Source organism: Oryctolagus cuniculus, chromosome 11 (genome assembly GCF_964237555.1).
Source record: "Oryctolagus cuniculus chromosome 11, mOryCun1.1, whole genome shotgun sequence".
In the NCBI taxonomy this organism is placed as follows: Eukaryota; Metazoa; Chordata; class Mammalia; order Lagomorpha; family Leporidae; genus Oryctolagus; species Oryctolagus cuniculus.
The window spans coordinates 118,716,022-118,732,888 of NC_091442.1; the positions used below are offsets into that span (position 1 = coordinate 118,716,022).

A 16,867-nucleotide genomic window follows, 5' to 3' on the forward strand; every position below is an offset into this window, starting at 1 on the left:
CCTATTCTGGAGGGGGCATGAGATCTCCCTGCAGACGCCCCCAGCCCGCCTGGCTCTTGAGGGCTCTGCGCCCACGAGGCGGCCTCTGCGCTGGCGCTGGCCTTCCTGGCTGCAGGCAGGGGGCTGAGGTCTCGCTGGAAGCTGCAGAGCCGCCTGCTCAGGTCCCGGGAGGCCCGGACCCTCACTGCCCTCAAGTCTGCGCCAAGCTCAGCCCTTGCCAAGGCCTCGCTCAGGCGCCCTGGCTCTGAGCCCCCACTCTGCTCACTGCCGCCCAGGAGGGGCGCGGCCAGCAGCGGCAGCAGGGAGACTGGGTGCCCACAGACAGGCTGGGTGTGGTCCGGCACGCGGCCCTTCTCAGAGCCTCAGTTTGTTCATCTGTAGTATGGGGCTCGAAGGGCTCTGAGCGGGGCCCCCTTCTCTGCGGGGGCTTCATGTGAGGCTGCTGCACCCGGGCAGCACCGTAGGATCACAGGGGACGACAGAGCGAAATGCTGAGCCCCGGCCCTGAGCAGCCACCGTGCCCTTACTACCTGCCCCCAGCCCGCGCCCACTGGACCCCAGCGCTCCTTATTCAAGTGCGTGTTGCTGCCTCCTCCCTCCTCTTCCTCCAGGTGACCGGCTGCTACCTGGGAAACCCAAAGGCAGGCATTTGCACTCATCCCCCCTCTGGGTCCCCAGAGTGGCCTCTGTCCTCTGTCCGCACCGCTAATGCCTATTGGACACCTGTGTGCACAGCGCCCCGCCTGGAGTCCCCTCTGGGCCCTGAGACCCCGCCATGCCCCTCCATAGTCTCCATGTCTTCACCTACAAAATGTATCTGGACACCAGGCCCCCACCCCCGACTGGGAGGCCCCCTGCGCTACAAGCCACGGTCTGGGAGCCCGGGACCTGGCAGCCCCGGGGAAGAAAGCGGTCAAAACGCCCCAGAACTACACCGCGGCTTTATCTCGACCCCGCGCAGGGTACGGGCCCTCGTCCCACTCCACAGACGGGAACACTGAGGGAGGAGGGCTCCGGAGGGAGGAGGGACAGGGTACCAGGACGGAGGGGGAGGGGCGTCTCCACGGCGCCCCGCCCCCGCCCCGCCCCCGAGCCGGACAGGTAAACAAGCTAGCGGCGCTGCAGGCGACCCTAACTGTGGTTACTTTGTTATTCTGCGCTCGCTCCCCTCCGCATTTGGGGATCGAACCCCGCCCCCGCCTCCCGGGGTCTCCACGTGGACCGCCCGCCCCCGCCACTGCCAGCCCGCCGCAGGACCCTGCGGCCAGGAGCGCGGGGCAGGGGCAGGGGCAGGGGTCGGCGGCCGGCGCGGGCCCGAGGCTGCAGGGCGGGCGGGCGAGGAGGAAGCCCCCAGGCTTCGCGTCCGCGGCCCGGTGTGGGATGATCTCCACGCGCGAGCCGCATCCAGACAGCAGCCTTCCGCGGGGCGCGCGGGGCGCGACCCCCGGGTCCGGCTGTCCCGCACGCGCCGCGTCCCTGCATTCGGAGCGCGCGGGGCGGCGCTGCCGGGCGGGGCGGGCGGGCGGGGCGCGCCGGGCCTATCAGGTCCCGCGCCGGCCGCCAGCGCAGACAATACCGCGCCTGGAGCCGCCGCCGCCGCCAGGTGAGCCCGGTCCCCGCCTCGCCGCCGCCAGGTGAGTCCGCACCTTGCGGGGAAGCGCTCGGGCCGCCGCGCTCCGCGCTGGGCTCCGGGAAGCCCGGGGACCCGCACCCGGGATGCCCCGCCCTGGCGAGCCACGGCGGGTCCCCGTCCCGCGCGCGGGCCAGCCGCGACCCCGACCCCTGCGTGCCTCGGTCTCCGCGTTTGTGCAGTGGGGCGGCTGCTGCGCGTCCCGCGCGCGGGGCCGGGTGCGCGGGGGGCCCTGCTCCGCCTGCCTGCGCGGCCTCCCGGGGACGCGGCCGGCGCTCCGGGGCCCCAGGGCGGCCAGGACACGGCCCCTGCGTGCCGGGCAGCAGGGAAGATGGCGCCGGGCACCTGTGCCCTTCGGGCCGGGAGGCGCCGCGCACCTGCGGAAGGGTCGGGGAAGGCTCCATTACGGGGCGCGCGGAAAAGTCCAGAACAGGAACTTGGCTGCGAGCCGGGCGCGGCTGCCGGCCCACACCTGTCCACGCCCCCGCGCAGGTGCCCCCTGCCAGGGGCGCCCCCTACACCTCGCGGGCTTGGCGCTGGAACCCGGGCAGGCTTCTTGGAGCCACGCCGGCCTCGCGGGGGGCTTGGGGGACGGCGGCGCGCACCCCGTCTTATAACGCGGGCCGGGGGTCCGACCGCCCGCCGGGCGCGGCCGGGACAGGCCTGGAGCCCCTGATGGGGGTCGCTTTGCAAACCGTTGATTGTTGCCCTGGCTTCCTGGAACGAGCCGCCCGCTGCCGCTGTAACTTGTCTCGCCCGCTGCGCGCTCCAGCTCCCTGGGACGGGGGCCTCCGTGCGCCCCCTTTAGGAAGGGGAAGGACTCCCAAGGCTGAGCGAAGTCTGGGCCGCCCAGCGCAGAGCCCAGAGCCTTTTTGGAAGCTGAGTAAGAGCCAGACCGTCCCTGCAGTCGACTTGCAGCTCTGCTGTCGTGCCTGTCTGAGGCTTAGTTTGGCCAGTCTGTAAAATGGGCTCCCCAGGTCTCCGGTGAAGAACGCGTGGAGCGGGTGTGGGCGGCCGGTGGCTTCCTTGATGAAGGCTGCTTTTTCTTTATTGTCTTTTTTAAAGATGTATTTTTATTTATTTGAAAGGCAGAGTTAGAAAGAGAGAGAGGTTTCCCATCCACTGGTTCACTTCCCAAGTGGCCACACGGCTGGAGCTGGGCTGATCAGGAGCCAGGAGCTTCTTCCTGGTCTCCCACATGGGTGCAGGGGCCCAAGCACTTGGCCATCCTCCACGGCTTTCCCAGGCAGGGAGCTGGATCCGAAGCAGAGCAGCCGGGACTCGAACCGGTGCCCACCGGCGCTGCAGACATGACAGCTTAACCCACAGCGCCAGCCCAGCCTGTTTTAGGAGCCGATTAAGCGCCTCCTTAGCTCTGGGATAAGCTCTCGTGGGTGGTGCCAGTGTCCCCGGCCCTCCCAGGAGAGGCAGCAGGGAGTCCTTGGCTGGGCCTGCATTCCAGTCTCCAGGGCTGGGGCAGGTGCACATACCTGGTTGCACTTGGCCGTGGCTCCGCTCCTGCCCCCAGTTCTGGGGTGCAAGGCCTGGCTGGAGGAGTCCCCAGGTGGTCTGGGCGCCCGTGGCCACAGACGGGCGCCTCCCCTCAGGCCACCGGGATTGCAGCATGGCGGGGTCCCAGGCGTGCCCGCTCTGCACCCCGTAGTCGGGTTCCGTTTCCACTTCCTGGGGCGCCACAGTGGGTGTGAGCTTCTGCCGGTGAAGCCTGCCGGGCCTGGGCCCCAGGGCACCGGGGCTGTTGCCCGCTCGGCGGTGCCGGCTTCGCAGCCTGGCCAGGGTTGGGTTTTATGGGTCTTGCTCACTGGTGCTCTGATGTGTCCGGGGGACCGGCTGCAGGCTGGGGTGCCTAGTCTGAACGCCCTGCTCACGTGAGCACCCCGTGCTGTCTGCGGCGGCTTGCCCTTTGGCGGGAACGTTTCCCCAAGCACCAGGGATGTGGGGCTTCCCGCGGGAGTAGCAGGTCACTGGAGGGACACACTTAGCGCCGTCCCTGTGGGCAGCTGACGTCTTATCCTTTGCTACCTGAGCCCACTGCCACCACCTCTGAGGAGTCCTCCATGATTGCCCCCCCCCCAGCCCCTTGCTCTGCTGTCCTGAGGATGCCGAGCCTGGGTGAGGCCGTCCCGGACCTTGTGTGCTCGGAGGCGGGCAGCTTCTAGTGAGTGGTGGGTCCACTGGGCTGCACGGGGACGGGAGGCCGCCAGTGACCGTCCCGCTGCCTCTCTGGAGAGCCAGGGGGAGGGGGCTTGGAGGGGACCCCGGCGGGTGGTGGCCTCGCCCCTCCCTGGACAGCATCTTGTTTCTGGGTTCTGGCCGCCCCTGCTGTGGACACACAGGAGTCCGGCCGTTTTCCTCTGCTCGGGTCGATCGCTGGCCCCCAGGAAGCCCGCGGGGGGTGGGTGTGCGTGGCGGCGGCCGTGTGTTGCTGCCTCCCGGGCGCCCCCTCGTTCTGGCACTGGCTAGCGGGGCTGGGCCCTGGGAAAGGCACACAAGCGCGCACGTCGGTCCCAGCCCGCGCTCCTCTGTGGCTCTGAGCTGCCGGGGAGGCCCCAGGGCGGGCACAGGAGGCAGCTGATGTCCCCAGTGTCAATATTAGGATGTGACAACGCAAAACAGCCCCCGGGCCCTGCCAGGCACTGCACAGCGAGCCTCTTTCCCTGAGGGTGCGCGAGGACTCCACACGCAGTTCCCAGACCCGAGTGGCAGAGGAAGGCCCCCGGGGGCTCTGCCGAGGGCCGCTGGGACTTCCAGGGGCAGGAGCCCGGGTTCCCCAGACGACATCGCTCGGGTGTGTCCATGGCCTGGGCTGAGGCGAGCGCGAAGCGGCTGCCGGATGAGGGGTGTGTGGAGATTCCCCACGGACAGACTGGGGTACGCACCTCCCTCCCTACTCCAGGCCGGCCGAATGAGCCCTTGTGAGCGCGTAGTGTACACAGTGCATACAGCGCGCCGCCTTCTCAGGGCTGTGCCTTGTGCAGGTGGCGCCGAGGCCCCACGGGGTGGTGCCCAGCCCCGAGCCCCTGCCCCGCGAGCCCCGTGCCCGGCTCACCGCAGCCCTCCTTCGCGCCCCTTGGATGAAAGCTGCCTGGTCCTGGGGTCCTTGCTCTGCAGAGGCCGGGGCAGACACACAGGCAAACATGGACAGGACCATGATGGGCCAGGCGCCCAGCCCTGCGGTTGACCCAGGGCGCTCAGCGGTGCTGAGTGCCAGTCAGTTCTGTCCTGGGAGGGGGCTTGGAGCCTTTGCTGGCAGCAGGATTGGGGTGTGGGGAAGGGCGGGGTGATGCCCGTGGGGAGCCCCGGAACCTAGGGAGGCAGGACGGAGACCTTGGCCCTGGGCTGCCTCTGGGCACCTGTGTGCAGCAGGTGCGGCTCATAGCCTCAGGCCCAGCGCACCTGAGACACCTGCTCCAGGGCCCTGGCCCTCGGCCGCACTGGGAAGTGCTGGGGCCGCACAGGTGCCCCTTTCTGGGCTCATTTCAAAGGCAGTCGAGACAATGACTCGTCTGATGAATATTTTGCTAACTGTGGGCGCAGGAAAGGATGAACCGGAAAGTCTCTCCCCAACTCGTTTTACAGAGGCGCAGTTGGGCCCAGAGTGGCTCGGGAACTTGCGGTCCAGCCGGTGCCCCCAGGAACTGGGACATGGGTGGGCTCAGCTCCATCCTGGGGTGGGTGGGGGGTGGGTGGGGGGTGGGTGCTGGCTCTGGATTCTTCCATAAGGGAGAGACAGGCACAAACCCAGACTCTCGGGGCCTCAGCTCCGCGGTGCCTGGTGAAATGGAAACCGAAACCTCGCCCTCCCCCAGCGGGCGCTGTGCCCCGCCCCACACGGGCGCACCTGCAGGAGGTGCGGGACAGCTGGGCGTCCGCGAGCAGCCTGCCTCGGCTCTCAGAGCCCCCGGAGGGTTTCAGGGCCTCCGCTCGTGCGTCATAGCTGCCGTCCCACGGGCACGCCAGAGAGGTGCGGGGACCAGGGCCACACGCGTGTTGACTGCTGGGGGTTGGGCTGCCTGGCATCCGTCACAGAGGGAGTTGCACACACACTTGGGCCACGGCGCGAGCCTACGGCTGAAAGCTGGCGTCTGCCTCCCGCCCCCCACCCTGTGATTCCATTGCGGGGTTCAAAGGGGACGCCCGAGTGCGCTCCCAGATCCTTCTCCGCGCTGTTTTGTTCCGCTGTAGCTGGGGGCCGTGAGCGTTTGCCTAAGGGACGTCACTCAGCAGCCGGTGGACCTGCCCCGCTGCAGGGACACAGGGCAGCGGCTTCGGTCTTCCCCTTGTCGGCTCTGGGTTTAAAAGCTGCCTCACCTGTCACTGCTGCCCTGGGCTATCCTGGGGGGCCCCAGCCCAGCCCCCCACAGGTGGGTTTACAGAGGAGGAGGCGGAGACACAGTTGTGTGGCTTTCCTGCGGCCCCCCGAGGCCCCCTCCCTCCTGCTCGGTGCCTCACCTGCAGGGCAGCGCCCAGCCTGCCCCAGCACACGGGAGAGGAGATGCAAGGGAAGGGCATTTAGTGGGAAAGTCTGAAATCTGAGTAGGAGTGGCCTGCGGGAGTTCATGCGAAGTGGGCACCATGAAGAAATGATATGCGTGGGCTTCACAGTTTTTGATCCAGAACCGATTTTTAGCTTCGTTCTTGCATGATCTTAACTTTTTTTTGAAGATTTTATATATTTGAGAAGTAGACTTACATAGAAAGGGAGAGACAGAGAGAAAGGTCTTCCATCTGCTGGGTCACTCCCCAAATGGCTGCAGCTGCGCCGATCCAAAGCCAGGAGCTTCTTCCTGGTCTCCCACGTGGGTGCAGGGGCCCAAGCACTTGGGCATCTTCCACTGCTTTCCCAGGCCAGAGAGCTGGATCAGAAGCGGAGCAGCCAGGACTTGAACCAGCGCCCACATGGGATGCCCACACTGCAGGCAGCAGCTTTACCCGCTGTGCACGGCGCCGGCCTCCAGGGCACTGGTTTTGCATTTGCTTGCTGGTCCGCAGAGGGGCCAGGGTGAGGCGGGGCTGCAGTCGGACCTGAGCAGCTCCCTGCAGGGGTGCGGCGGTGGGACGTGGCGCTGTGCCGAGAATCAGGGCAGCCATGGGACTGGAACTCCTCTGCTTGTCTCGTGGGGGTCGGGGGGCTTCTCGGAGGGGGCAGCGTTTGCGCCCCAGTCCGGGTGGGAGTTTGCTGGACACTGGCCATGAGGAAGCTTGGGCAGAGGCCTGGGGGCCACAGCGGGGACCTCAGACCGGCCACTCTGGACACCATTCTTGCTTTCGCCGGCTGTACCCGGGGCCGGTGTGCCGCCCCGCGGAGGGCCGAGCTGCGGCTGGGCACTTGCAAGGGCGAGGCAGGCTCTCGGGACAGACCCCCACCCAGTCCCAGGGCGGGTGCCAAGCAGCTGCTTCCGTCCGGGCGGAGCGCAGGACAAACCGTTTGGCGTTTCAGGCCTCAAACAGGCTGTTTCCGAGTTTGCTCCCACGCGGCCTGTGTCCCGCCGCGTTGCCGGGCCAGCGTGTCGTGGAGGCTGGCGGTGGCCTTCGGCTCGGCCCCGCGGTGTCCCCATCTGTGAAATGGGCAGACGCTCTCTCCAGGGGAGGCCCGCGCTCTTGGGATGCCGGGAAGGTGGCTTCTCCGGGAGTGCGGAACCACGCTGAGGTCCCCGCGGCCTGGAGTTGTGCGAGAGGGGCGTGGCCCCGGGCTCAGCCTGTACCTTGGTTCAGGTGCGTCAGGCCAGCACCTGTGTGATCCCAGGCGCCAGCAGGGCTGCGCTGCAGGGGTGGGGGTGGGACTGAGGGCCGAGCGCCACTTCCACCTGTGCCCCTCCCCCGGAAGTCCCTGCCTGATGGCCAGGGGAGGCGGCGGAGGTGCTTGGACCCCTGCGCCCACGTGGGGGACCCCGGTGGGGGCCTGGCTGCAGCCTCGTCCAGTCCTGGCTGCTGTGGCCATTTGAGGAGTGAGCCAGCAGGAAGATCTCTCACTCTGCCTTGCAAATAAATACATCTTTTTTTAAAATAGTTTTTTTTTTTTTTTTTTTTTTTTTTTTGCTTTTTGCTTAAGTAAACAGAGAGGCAGAGAGAGAGAGAGATCTTTGTCTGCTGGTTTACTCCCCAAATGGCTGCAACAGCTGGAGCTGCGCCGATCCCGAGCCAGGAGCCAGGAGCTTCATCCGGGTCTTCCATGCGGGTGCAGAGGCCCAAGGACCTGGGCCACCCTCCACTGCTTTCCCAGGCCATATCAGAAAGCTGGATCAGAAGTGGAGCAGCCGGGACTAGAACCAGTGCCCATGTGGGATGCCGGCACTGCAGGCAGCGGCTTTACCCATTATGTCACAGTGCTGGCCCCAATAAATAGTTCTTTAAAAAAGAAATTGACTTCTCTTCCCCTCCCTCTCTTCTGCCTTCTGCCCACTTATTTCTCCATCACTTATGGAAACTTCGCTGTTCTGGGCACCCTCAGGTTCCTGGGGCGGGCTGGGCCTGGAGCTGCTCCCCTGAGCTCCACTGGCTGGGTGGGCGGGAGCGCTTGGGTCCTGGGAGCTTTGACCTTGCGAAGGAGACCTCACAGATGTGTCCATCTCAGAGAAATTCATGCCATTAACAAGTCTACTTTGTGCTTTTTGAGTTCATGTTGCCAGCCACGGGTGAGTAAGAATTCAAGTTCACAAAAGAATTACTTGGTACAAACTAGTGTCCCTCCCACGCCCTCTCCTCTGAGAGTGGCTCTGTTTACCAAACAGGAAGCAGGAGTTACAAACTGTCCGCTCCTCCTGGGTCCCTGCAGCAGCTGGGTTGTTGCGGGTGGCCAGGTACCTGCGTGGCTGCAGAGGGTGTGCGTGGGACGCTGGGAGATACTGCCCAGGTGGCCTGGAGAGAGGTGGAACTTGCTGGCCCTGGGCTGCAGAGCCGGCTCGGGCTCCCTTGCCGGGTGTTGATTCTGTCTGGGCAGGAGTAAGCCACAATGTATCCTGCAGCCTGGTGGGAGGCAGTGCCACAGGAGATAGCTCAGAGAGGGCCGGTGACTGACCTGCGGTCACACAGCAGAGGCAGAGCTGGGGCTGGAAGCCCAGGCTGCGAGGTGAGCTGGCCACGCTGGGGTGAGCTGACCACGCTGCAGGCGCTTTGTGTCCCCTCACCCTCATTCACGGTCCAGGGCCAGGCTGGTGACCATGGAGGCTGAGAAGGCTGGGGACCAGTTTCTCAGCCCGGGCCGCCCTGCCGAGCCTCCCTTGGTCCCACTCTGACCCTTCTACTCCCGTTTGCCCCTCTGTGAGGTGAGAATCTTGCAGGCTTGGCTGCAGCAAGACAGGGTGCGAGGTGGGCTTGAGGGTCCCCACTGGGGGCTTGTCCCCCGCCCCGGCAGTCTGGGCCCCTCTGCTGGCCTTGAGCTCGGGAGGGAGCCACCTCTGCCCGCGCCCGGGGGAGCTGTGGAGACCTCCACGCAGGTGCCTGCAGACGTGGGTGTAGCGCCACCCGATTTGCATCCGACCTCTGTGGGTGAGGCTGGGCTCCTGGCGGGGGCCGGTTTTTCCACTGAGTGTAGGAGGGGCAGCGTGGGCCCCGCACCCCCACCCCGGGAGGGGGCTGTGGATGGGCAGAGGTTCCACCAGCAAAGGCTTTTCAGCTCCTCATTTGCAAATTTACTGGGAAAAAAAACCCTCAAACTGAAAACCAGCTCAGTCCAGTTTCCCGGGGCTGCAGCTGCAGAGACCTGGGCGAGTCCTCTGGCCATCAGACGTTTGTCTGCTCTGGGGACGGAAATGCGCACTGTGGCTCCTAGTAGCTGCTACCCCGGTGGTGGCCCAGTGGCCACAGCCCCTTGGACAGGTCCTTGACTGGCCCAGACACCCAGCACGCGTGTTCCCGGGCCGTGCGCAGACACCCAGCACGCGTGTTCCCGGGCCGTGCGCAGACACCCAGCACGCGTGTTCCCGGGCCGTACCCAGACACCCAGCACACGTGTTCCCGGGCCGTGTGCAGACATCCAGCACGCATGTTCCCGGGCCGTACCCAGACACCCAGCACGCGTGTTCCCGGGCCGTGCGCAGGCACCCAGCACGTGTGTTCCTGGGCCGTGCCCAGACACCCAGCACGCATGTTCCCGAGCCATCTGTGCTCTAAGCCGTGGTGGGTTGGAGGCAGAGACTGGGGCTGTGGGAACCCCGGGAGGACCCCAGGCAGACTGAGGGCACGGGGGCAGGAGGGCGAGGCTGCACTCGGCTCTTCAGGGACCGTAAGGCCAGCCAGGGGTTGCAGGTGCAGAGGCCCCGAGCTGCAGGGTGTCCAGGCACTGTCCACGGAAGCACATGTTCCTGAGTGTGGTCTGGGCAGGGGGCCAGAAGCCGGGTGGGGCCCTTTTGTTGGTGGCAGTGGCACGGCCCTCAAAGGGCCTGAGGAGCCCCGCTGTGGCTGCCACCTGGCCCAGGTCACACGGGAGAGCACCCAGCTCAAGGCTGGGGACCAGTGAGGCAGCCCGAGGGGGTGCAGGCAGGAGGTGACCAAGACTGCGCCTCGGCCAGCGTGGCCAGAGGCCAGAGCACTGAGCTGCTGTTGGTCAGGGCTGAATCCTGGGGCGTGGCGCAGGGGGACGATGGTGACAGGCCGGGATCTGGTCACCCCTGTGGTGTGGACGCGGGGTCCTGCGTGGAGCATGTCCTGAGACCAGCACCCAGGACTGGGAGGGGGCCATGAGTGCTGGACCCTTATCCACTTAACACAGATAGGGAAACTGGGGCAGCAACCTTGGGGCTGGGTGTAGCTGTCTTCCCTGTGAATTGAGGCGGTGTGCGGGTAGGCGGTGGGGACCCTGGGTCAGGGCTGCCGCCCCACTGCCACCCTCCAGGCACCAAAGCCACTAGGAGGCGTGGGGGGAGGGGATATGCAAATGAGGGCGGAAACTGCTTTCCCCGGGGAAGTGAGTGTTTGCATAGACACGCCCCCTCCTGCAGCTGAGGACTGTGGGGAGCCTGGGCCCGGCCCAGCCCTTGCAGCCCTCTGAGGAGTGAACCAGAAGATGGAAGATCTGTCTCTCCTCTCTAGTCTGCCTTTCAAATATCTTTCTTTAAAAAAAAAAAAAAAAAAAAAAAGACATTTCTTTGAAAGATAGAGTGTCAGTAAGAGTGAGAGGTCTTCCATCTGCTGGTTCACTCCCCAAGCGGCCACAACAGCTGGAGCTGGGCCAGGCGGAAGCCAGGAGCGTGGGACTCCATCCAGGTCTCCGATGTGGGGCAGGGGCCCAGCACGTGGACCGTCCTCTGCTGCTTTCCCAGGCGCGTTAGCAGGTGCAGCAGCTGGGACTCCAGTGTGCGCTCTGATGCAGGGTGTGGCACCGCAGGCAGTGGCTCAACCCCTGGGCCACAACACCGGCCCCATCGTTTTAGGCAGAAATTTTGTGCCCTCCCCTTTTAAAAATATTTATTGATTTGAAACTCAGAATTATGCAGAGAGAGAGAGAGAGAGAGAGAGAATCTTCCATTTTCCATCTGCTGGTTCACTCCCCAATTGGCCGCAACAGCCGGAGCTGCGCCAATCTGAAGCCAGGAGCCAGGAGCTTCCTCTGGGTCTCCCATGCAGGTGCAGGGGCCCAAGGACTTGGGCCATCCTCTACTGCCCTCCCAGGCCACAGCAGAGAGCTTGATTGGAAGTAGGAGGGAAGGAAGAGGAGCAGCCGGGTCTCAAACCCACCCATGTGGGATGCCGGCACTGCAGGCTGCGGCTTAACCTGCTACGCCACAGTGCCAGCCCCCCACCAAATTCTTTAGAATTTCATTTCCAGGAACTCTTTGAAGGATGCCCGTGGACGTTCACGTCTGCAGATCTGAGTTGGCTCAGGTGGCTGCAGAGGAGCCCGGCGCGTCGGGCCTTTTCCTTTGGTATTGGCTGAGGTCCTGAGGGTGCGGGGTCCTGCCGTCTCCCTCGTTCCCCTCCCCAACGGTGGGGAGTGGCAGGGACAGAGAAGTCAGCCTCTGCAGGCGGGGACCCGGGAAGAGTACTCGCGTTCTCACGGACGCCCCCGCCTGGTGGTCAGAGGTGTTGCGGGGCCGGGGCCTGGAGCTGTCAGTGCCAGCAGGTGCCCTCCGCAGGTGGGAGCCCCTCCCCCGCCCCGTGCGCTCTGCGCCTGTGGGGAAGGTGGCGCCGGCAGGTGCGGGTTCTTTGTGGCCTGCACGGCTGTGTTTATGCCTCTGATCCCTCCAGCTCCTCCTGCTCTCCTAGGCCTAGACGGAGCAGACATCAGCATCTGGGCGCCTTAGGATGCTGAGCCCTCAGGGACGGGAGTTCTGGGCATTTCTTTTTCTTCCCTCCCACGCCAGGAGGGAGAACAGTGCTGTCCTTGGGAGCTTTCCCAGGCTGTCGTGGGCACCCCCCACCGGGTGCTCAGGCCTGGCTGATGACACCACCGTGTGCACCCACCTGCACGGCACGTGTTTCCGTGTGCTGTTGAGAACCTGCCTGGAGCGAGCCCCACAACCCCGGTGGTCACCTCCGTGTCCCCGGGAGCCCCTGCCTGGTGTTGGTGTTTCCAGCCGTCCCCCTTCTTTGGATGCTAGAGTGCAGGTGTCTGTGCCAGCCTCAGGGACCCCCAGGGAGGCGCCCCTGGCCTTGGGGGGGGGGGGACTTGGCTCTCCCTCCTCGGCTCAGTCGTGAACGTCCCCGAGCCCCAGGGTCCTCTTTGAGCCAGGAGGCAGTGAGGTGGTGGGAGGGCCCCGGAAGTGAGGAAGTACAGGTGCGGGGGACCCCAAGGTGTCGCTGCGAGAAAATGAGTTGGGGTACAGGTCGTGCAGCCCGAACCCAAACCCTGAAATGCTGCAAAATTTGAGGCTTGGGGTGCCCGGATGATGGCACAGCCTGCTGGCTCAGGGTACAAATTTCACGCACACAATCACCCCAAGTGTGGTGTGGATTACAGGCTGTGTGTCCAAGGCGTGTGCGCCACAGGTGGATTCTGGGGGGGGGGGGTCCCATCCCCTGTGGAGAGGCAGACAGGCCGGTATCTGAACACATCCCAAGTCGGCGATGTCCGGTCCACAGCAGGGGGGCAGGGGCCTCGGGACACGGCCGCCTTCCCCTCCTGCGTTCGTGGACTTGGAGGGGGTTTCTTTGGTCACTGCCAGCGGCCGTCCGCGGGCACTCCCCATCAAACCCGGTTCACCGCTGGGGAGACGGAGGGGCCAACGGCATCAGTCGGGGCGGACCCGGCCTTGTGGTTCCTGTCGCGTTAGCGCCGCTGTGCTTGCGCCTCAGGCTGCTCGGCGCAGTGTGGGGCAAAGCACGGCGGCTGTGCCGCAGGCTGCTGCGCCACCATCACGCTTCCCGACGTGGGGGTTCCAGCTGTTGCTCTCGGGAGGGCCTGCCGCGGGGAATGGCGCACCGGGCTTGGCCGAGTGTGGCCCTGGGGCTAGGTGCTGGGTCCTTGGTCCCCAGTGTGGTGATGCAACAGGTGGCGGACCAGGGCAGGTCCCTGGGTCCTGGCCATGGGCAGGTACTAACGGGGTTCCCCAGGGACCCGGCTGGGGCTCGGGGGACAGCTGTTAGAAGCGGCAAGCCTGGCCCCAAAGCGCTCTGGCTTCGGTCGCGCCAGGGGCTCCTCCTCCCGAGCTGGGCGGAAGCTGCGACGAATCCTCCTCGCCTCTTGACGTGCCGGCCGCTGATGCGGCGGGGCTCTGCGCGCGTGGAGCGGAGCCACGCTGGCACTGCCGCGGTGGCCCCCACGCGGGGCCCGGACCCCGCCTCGGGGCCGTGTGGCTGCGGCTGCTGCAGTTCCGGCTCCACGGCAGCGTCAGCCCTCCCTCCACTTCTGCCACGCGGGAGCGGGAGCCCAGGCACTTGGGCCGTCTTTCGTTGCTTTCCTGGGTGCATTAGCAGGGAGCTGGATGGGAAGTGGAGCAGCCGGGACTCGAACCAGTGGGAAAAGGAGGCACAGGAGGGTCACGAGTCGCGGAGGAAAAAGCGGCAGGACCACCCCAGAGGCAGCAGGGCCCTTGTCAGCCAGGCCGCCAAAGCCTGGCTGTGTTCCCAGCCGGGAGGCCCAGGCCCAGGCCCTGCCCGCGGAGCAGGCTCGGCGCCCTCTGCTGGCGGTGGGGGCGGGGCTCTCTGGGTCGGCGCCTGGCTTTGGCCGTCTGCACTTGGGTGCAGAGAGGCGGAGCGACCTGCCCAGAGGCGCACGGCCTGCGCGGGGCGGGACTAGAACGGGGTGGCCACCTCTCCTCACCGTCCCAAGCCCGGGATGAAGTGACGAGAGACGAGCCTGGCCAATGCCCCGGTCAGCTTCAGCGAGGCCCGGGGAGCTGATGGTGCCGGGCTGGGGGGAGGCGGCGTGCGCAGGGCCGGCCCTGGCTGGAAGCCTGGCGCTCCCTGGGCTCCACGCAGTGGGCAGAGTGCAGTGACAGCCTTCACGGGAGAAGGGACTTCGTGCTGGCTCTGGGGGACACAGGAGGGCAGAAGTTAGCTCACCTCCAAGGCCTCTGCCCCGAGCCCCAGTGTTACAACATCCTGGGCTCCCGTAACCCTCTTGTCTTTTCTCCCCAGAGATGTCTGAAGTCAGACCTGGCTCCAGGGACCTCTTCCAGGAAGCCCTCCTGGATGAGCAGGTCCCAGAACCTCTGTTGACGGCGGAAGTTCCCGGCCTGACCCGTCCCGTGGAGGAAGGGGACTTGGATCTCATGGAGTGCCTCGAGGGCAGGTGGGTGCCAGTGGCTTTGTAGGGGAGGGGACTGCTGCAGGTGGCCTCCCCCACTGGGGCTGCAGAGACGTGCCCTGGGCCAGCAGCTTGGCAGTGCACCTGCTCGGCTCTGGTCCCAGATCTCAGGGGGACCCTCGGCTTCCAGATGTCCACACCCAAGATGGACCACGGCACTGGCCATCAGAACGGCTCAAGTGGTCAGCCCGGGGAGCTGGACGGAGGCCTTCCCCACGCTGCTGGCCATCCTGGCCTCTGAGGGCACACGAATCTAGGCTTAGAAAACCTGAAATGCCAGAGAGGGCCCGAGGAGCCACTGAGGGGAGGAGGGGTTCTTCCTAGGCCTGACGGGGGCCCCGGGCAGCAGGGGCCCTCAGCCCAGCCATCCCACCACACGCCACGCCTTCCCGCTGGCCTGCTGGTGCTGCCCCCTGGGGGCCGGGCCCTCAGCCAGAGGCGGCTCCAGGGCTCTGGGGTGGGGCTGGTTGGGTCTCAGGACTCAGGGGCCTGAAGGTCAGCGGCTGTCTCCCCCCCCCCCCCCCCCGCCAGCCCTGGGACAGTGGTCTTACCTCCTGGTGACAGGGTCAGCCAGAGGTCCTCATCGCCTGGAACAAAGGCCAGGGGGATGGAAGGGTGGGGCTGTGGTGCACCTGAGCCGCCCATCCGGGACTTCCCAGCAGAGCCGAGCTCACTGGGATGGAATGTGGGGCGTGCGGGAGGGGTCTTGGTTTCGGTCTGCACGTGCACCTGCACCCACGTCACTCAGGGACTTGTTAGCCGCCCCCTTCTGAGGGGCGATGACAGGGTGGTTTCAGGACGGGGGCTCCGAGGGAGGCCAGCGGCTCAGCACCCTTGGCCACTGTCCCGGGGCCATCCAGGGCATGGAGGGAGAGCACTCGTGCCCCTGCCCCCCGCTGGGACGGCCACTAGGCCTGCAGAGCCCTCCCCTCCCCCAGCCAGGTCCCCTCATGGTTCGTCCAGCAGAGGGGCCTTTAAGGAGCTGCCCTCAGAGTCCACCTGTGGCTGGGCTTGAGGACGTCCCTAGGGCGAGGTGGGAGCCCGGGTGGATGCGGCCTACAGCCCTGCCTTCTCCGCAGTAACCAGGTGGCCCTGAGGCTGGCGTACATCGGCGACGAGATGGACCTGCACGTCCGGGGCCTCCACCTGGCCCAGCTGCCCGGGGTGGCCATGCACAGGTGAGGAGCCCACGCCTGACCCAGGCTTTTTCCACCTGGGGAGGGCCCTGGGCAGCAAGTGGAGACCCGGAATCCAGCACAGGGCTGGCCCACAGGAAGCCACAGGAGGAACTGGCGTCAGCACCCAGGCAGGCCGTGAACCCTTAACCAGCCCCAGACCCTGAGGGTGGCTCCTGGGCCCCTGCCCCAGCAGCTGAGCGCACAGCCCAGGCGGTGGTGGTGGGTAGGGAAACGCTGGCTGAGGGGGCAGGCCCTCTGGGGAGAGCTGGGGGGGCCACTCCCTGCCCCCGCGGGCCCCCAGCCCCGACGGTACACCTCTGCCCGGCTGCTTGTTCCGTCTTACAGCTTGGCCTTCACCTACAGCCAGACGGGCTTCACGGGTGTTCTCGGAAGCGTGGGGCTCCACCTTGCCAGCCTCGTAGAGCTCTGGAGCCCCTGGGTAAGAGCTTGGGGGGCCCCTTGGAGCCGCTTCTGCCTGTCCGGTTTGCCACTGTCCCCACCCCAGCCTGATCCTGCAGGCCTCTGGGTCGGTGCCCAGGCTAGCTGGGTGGACATAAGCCTGAGACCAGTCGGCTGCCACCCGGAGCAGCACTGCTGACCAGCCTGCGTGCCCACCCTCAGCTGGCCCGCTGGGGCCTCAGCTCTCCTCCCCTCCCCTCCCCTGCCTCCCGGCTGCGGGTGGGGCGCCCCGTGTGGCTGGGCCAGGGCCTCATCCCCCGCCTCGTCCATCCGCAGGCGTCCCTGGAGCCGCTGCTGCTGCTGCTGCTGCTGCTGGGCGGGGGGCTGCTGCTCCTGCTGCAGTGAGGCCCCTCCCAGGGCAGGGCTGGCCCCCGTCCCGCGGCCCCCAGGGCCTCCGCGCCTTTTTAACTGACCCGTTTCCTATTGCCGTTTTGTATTTAAACTCAGTGCTGGGACACTGCTGAGCACTTGTTGGTTTTGTTTTCTAAGTCCATGAATTCCTGAACCTCCGGGGGGCGTTACTGGCTAACTGCCCACCCCGAGACCCCGCCCGCCAGGAGCAGGCAGTGGGGGGAGTGCTGGCCACACCCCCGTGGCTGCGATGTCCGCAGCAGAGTCTACTGGACGAGACCTCTCGGGGCCTGGGAGAGCGTAATAAAATGTTGGTTTCCAGCTGGCGTGTGGTCCTCCTTGGGGCGGGCAGCTGGGGCCTGCGGATGCCATCTGGGGATTCCACATGACGGTTGGCAACCCCGCCCCTTCCTGCCCTGGTGCCGAGTCCACGGTTAGGGGTTGTCTCCTGTGGGCCGTCAGCACCTTGCACCAGGAACGGCTTGTGCGAAGGCCCTAGGGTGGGAGGCAGGTGGACGCGCATCTCTGAGTGGCCTGTGGCCAGGG

General features: G+C 66.2%; 1 protein-coding gene across 4 annotated transcripts; it reads left to right on the forward strand.

The window, feature by feature from the left end:
* Positions 1 to 1,478: 1,478 nt before the first annotated feature.
* Positions 1,479 to 16,642, forward strand: BIK (BCL2 interacting killer). Of its 4 annotated transcripts, none has more exons than XM_070053012.1 (5): positions 1,479 to 1,634; positions 14,165 to 14,318; positions 15,413 to 15,511; positions 15,857 to 15,950; positions 16,247 to 16,642. In XM_070053012.1, the coding sequence occupies exons 2-5, from the start codon at positions 14,167 to 14,169 to the stop codon at positions 16,313 to 16,315; spliced, it is 414 nt and encodes a 137-aa protein (XP_069909113.1). In that variant the 5' UTR covers positions 1,479 to 1,634; positions 14,165 to 14,166; the 3' UTR covers positions 16,316 to 16,642. The 4 variants fall into 4 exon arrangements, with proteins under 4 accessions (XP_069909113.1, XP_069909114.1, XP_069909112.1 ...); XM_070053013.1 differs by having other exon boundaries at positions 15,875 to 15,950; XM_070053011.1 differs by lacking the exon at positions 16,247 to 16,642 and having other exon boundaries at positions 15,875 to 16,238.
* The last annotated feature ends 225 nt before the right edge of the window (positions 16,643 to 16,867 follow it).

Coding starts and splice junctions, on each gene's coding strand:
- BIK (XM_070053010.1), top strand. CDS start 14,167: ATGTCTGAAGTCAGACCTGGCTCCAGGGACCTCTTCCAGGAAGCCCTC. Junction 14,319..15,412: donor ATGGAGTGCCTCGAGGGCAG/GTGGGTGCCAGT, acceptor CCTTCTCCGCAG/TAACCAGGTGGCCCTGAGGC. Junction 15,512..15,856: donor CCCGGGGTGGCCATGCACAG/GTGAGGAGCCCA, acceptor TCCGTCTTACAG/CTTGGCCTTCACCTACAGCC.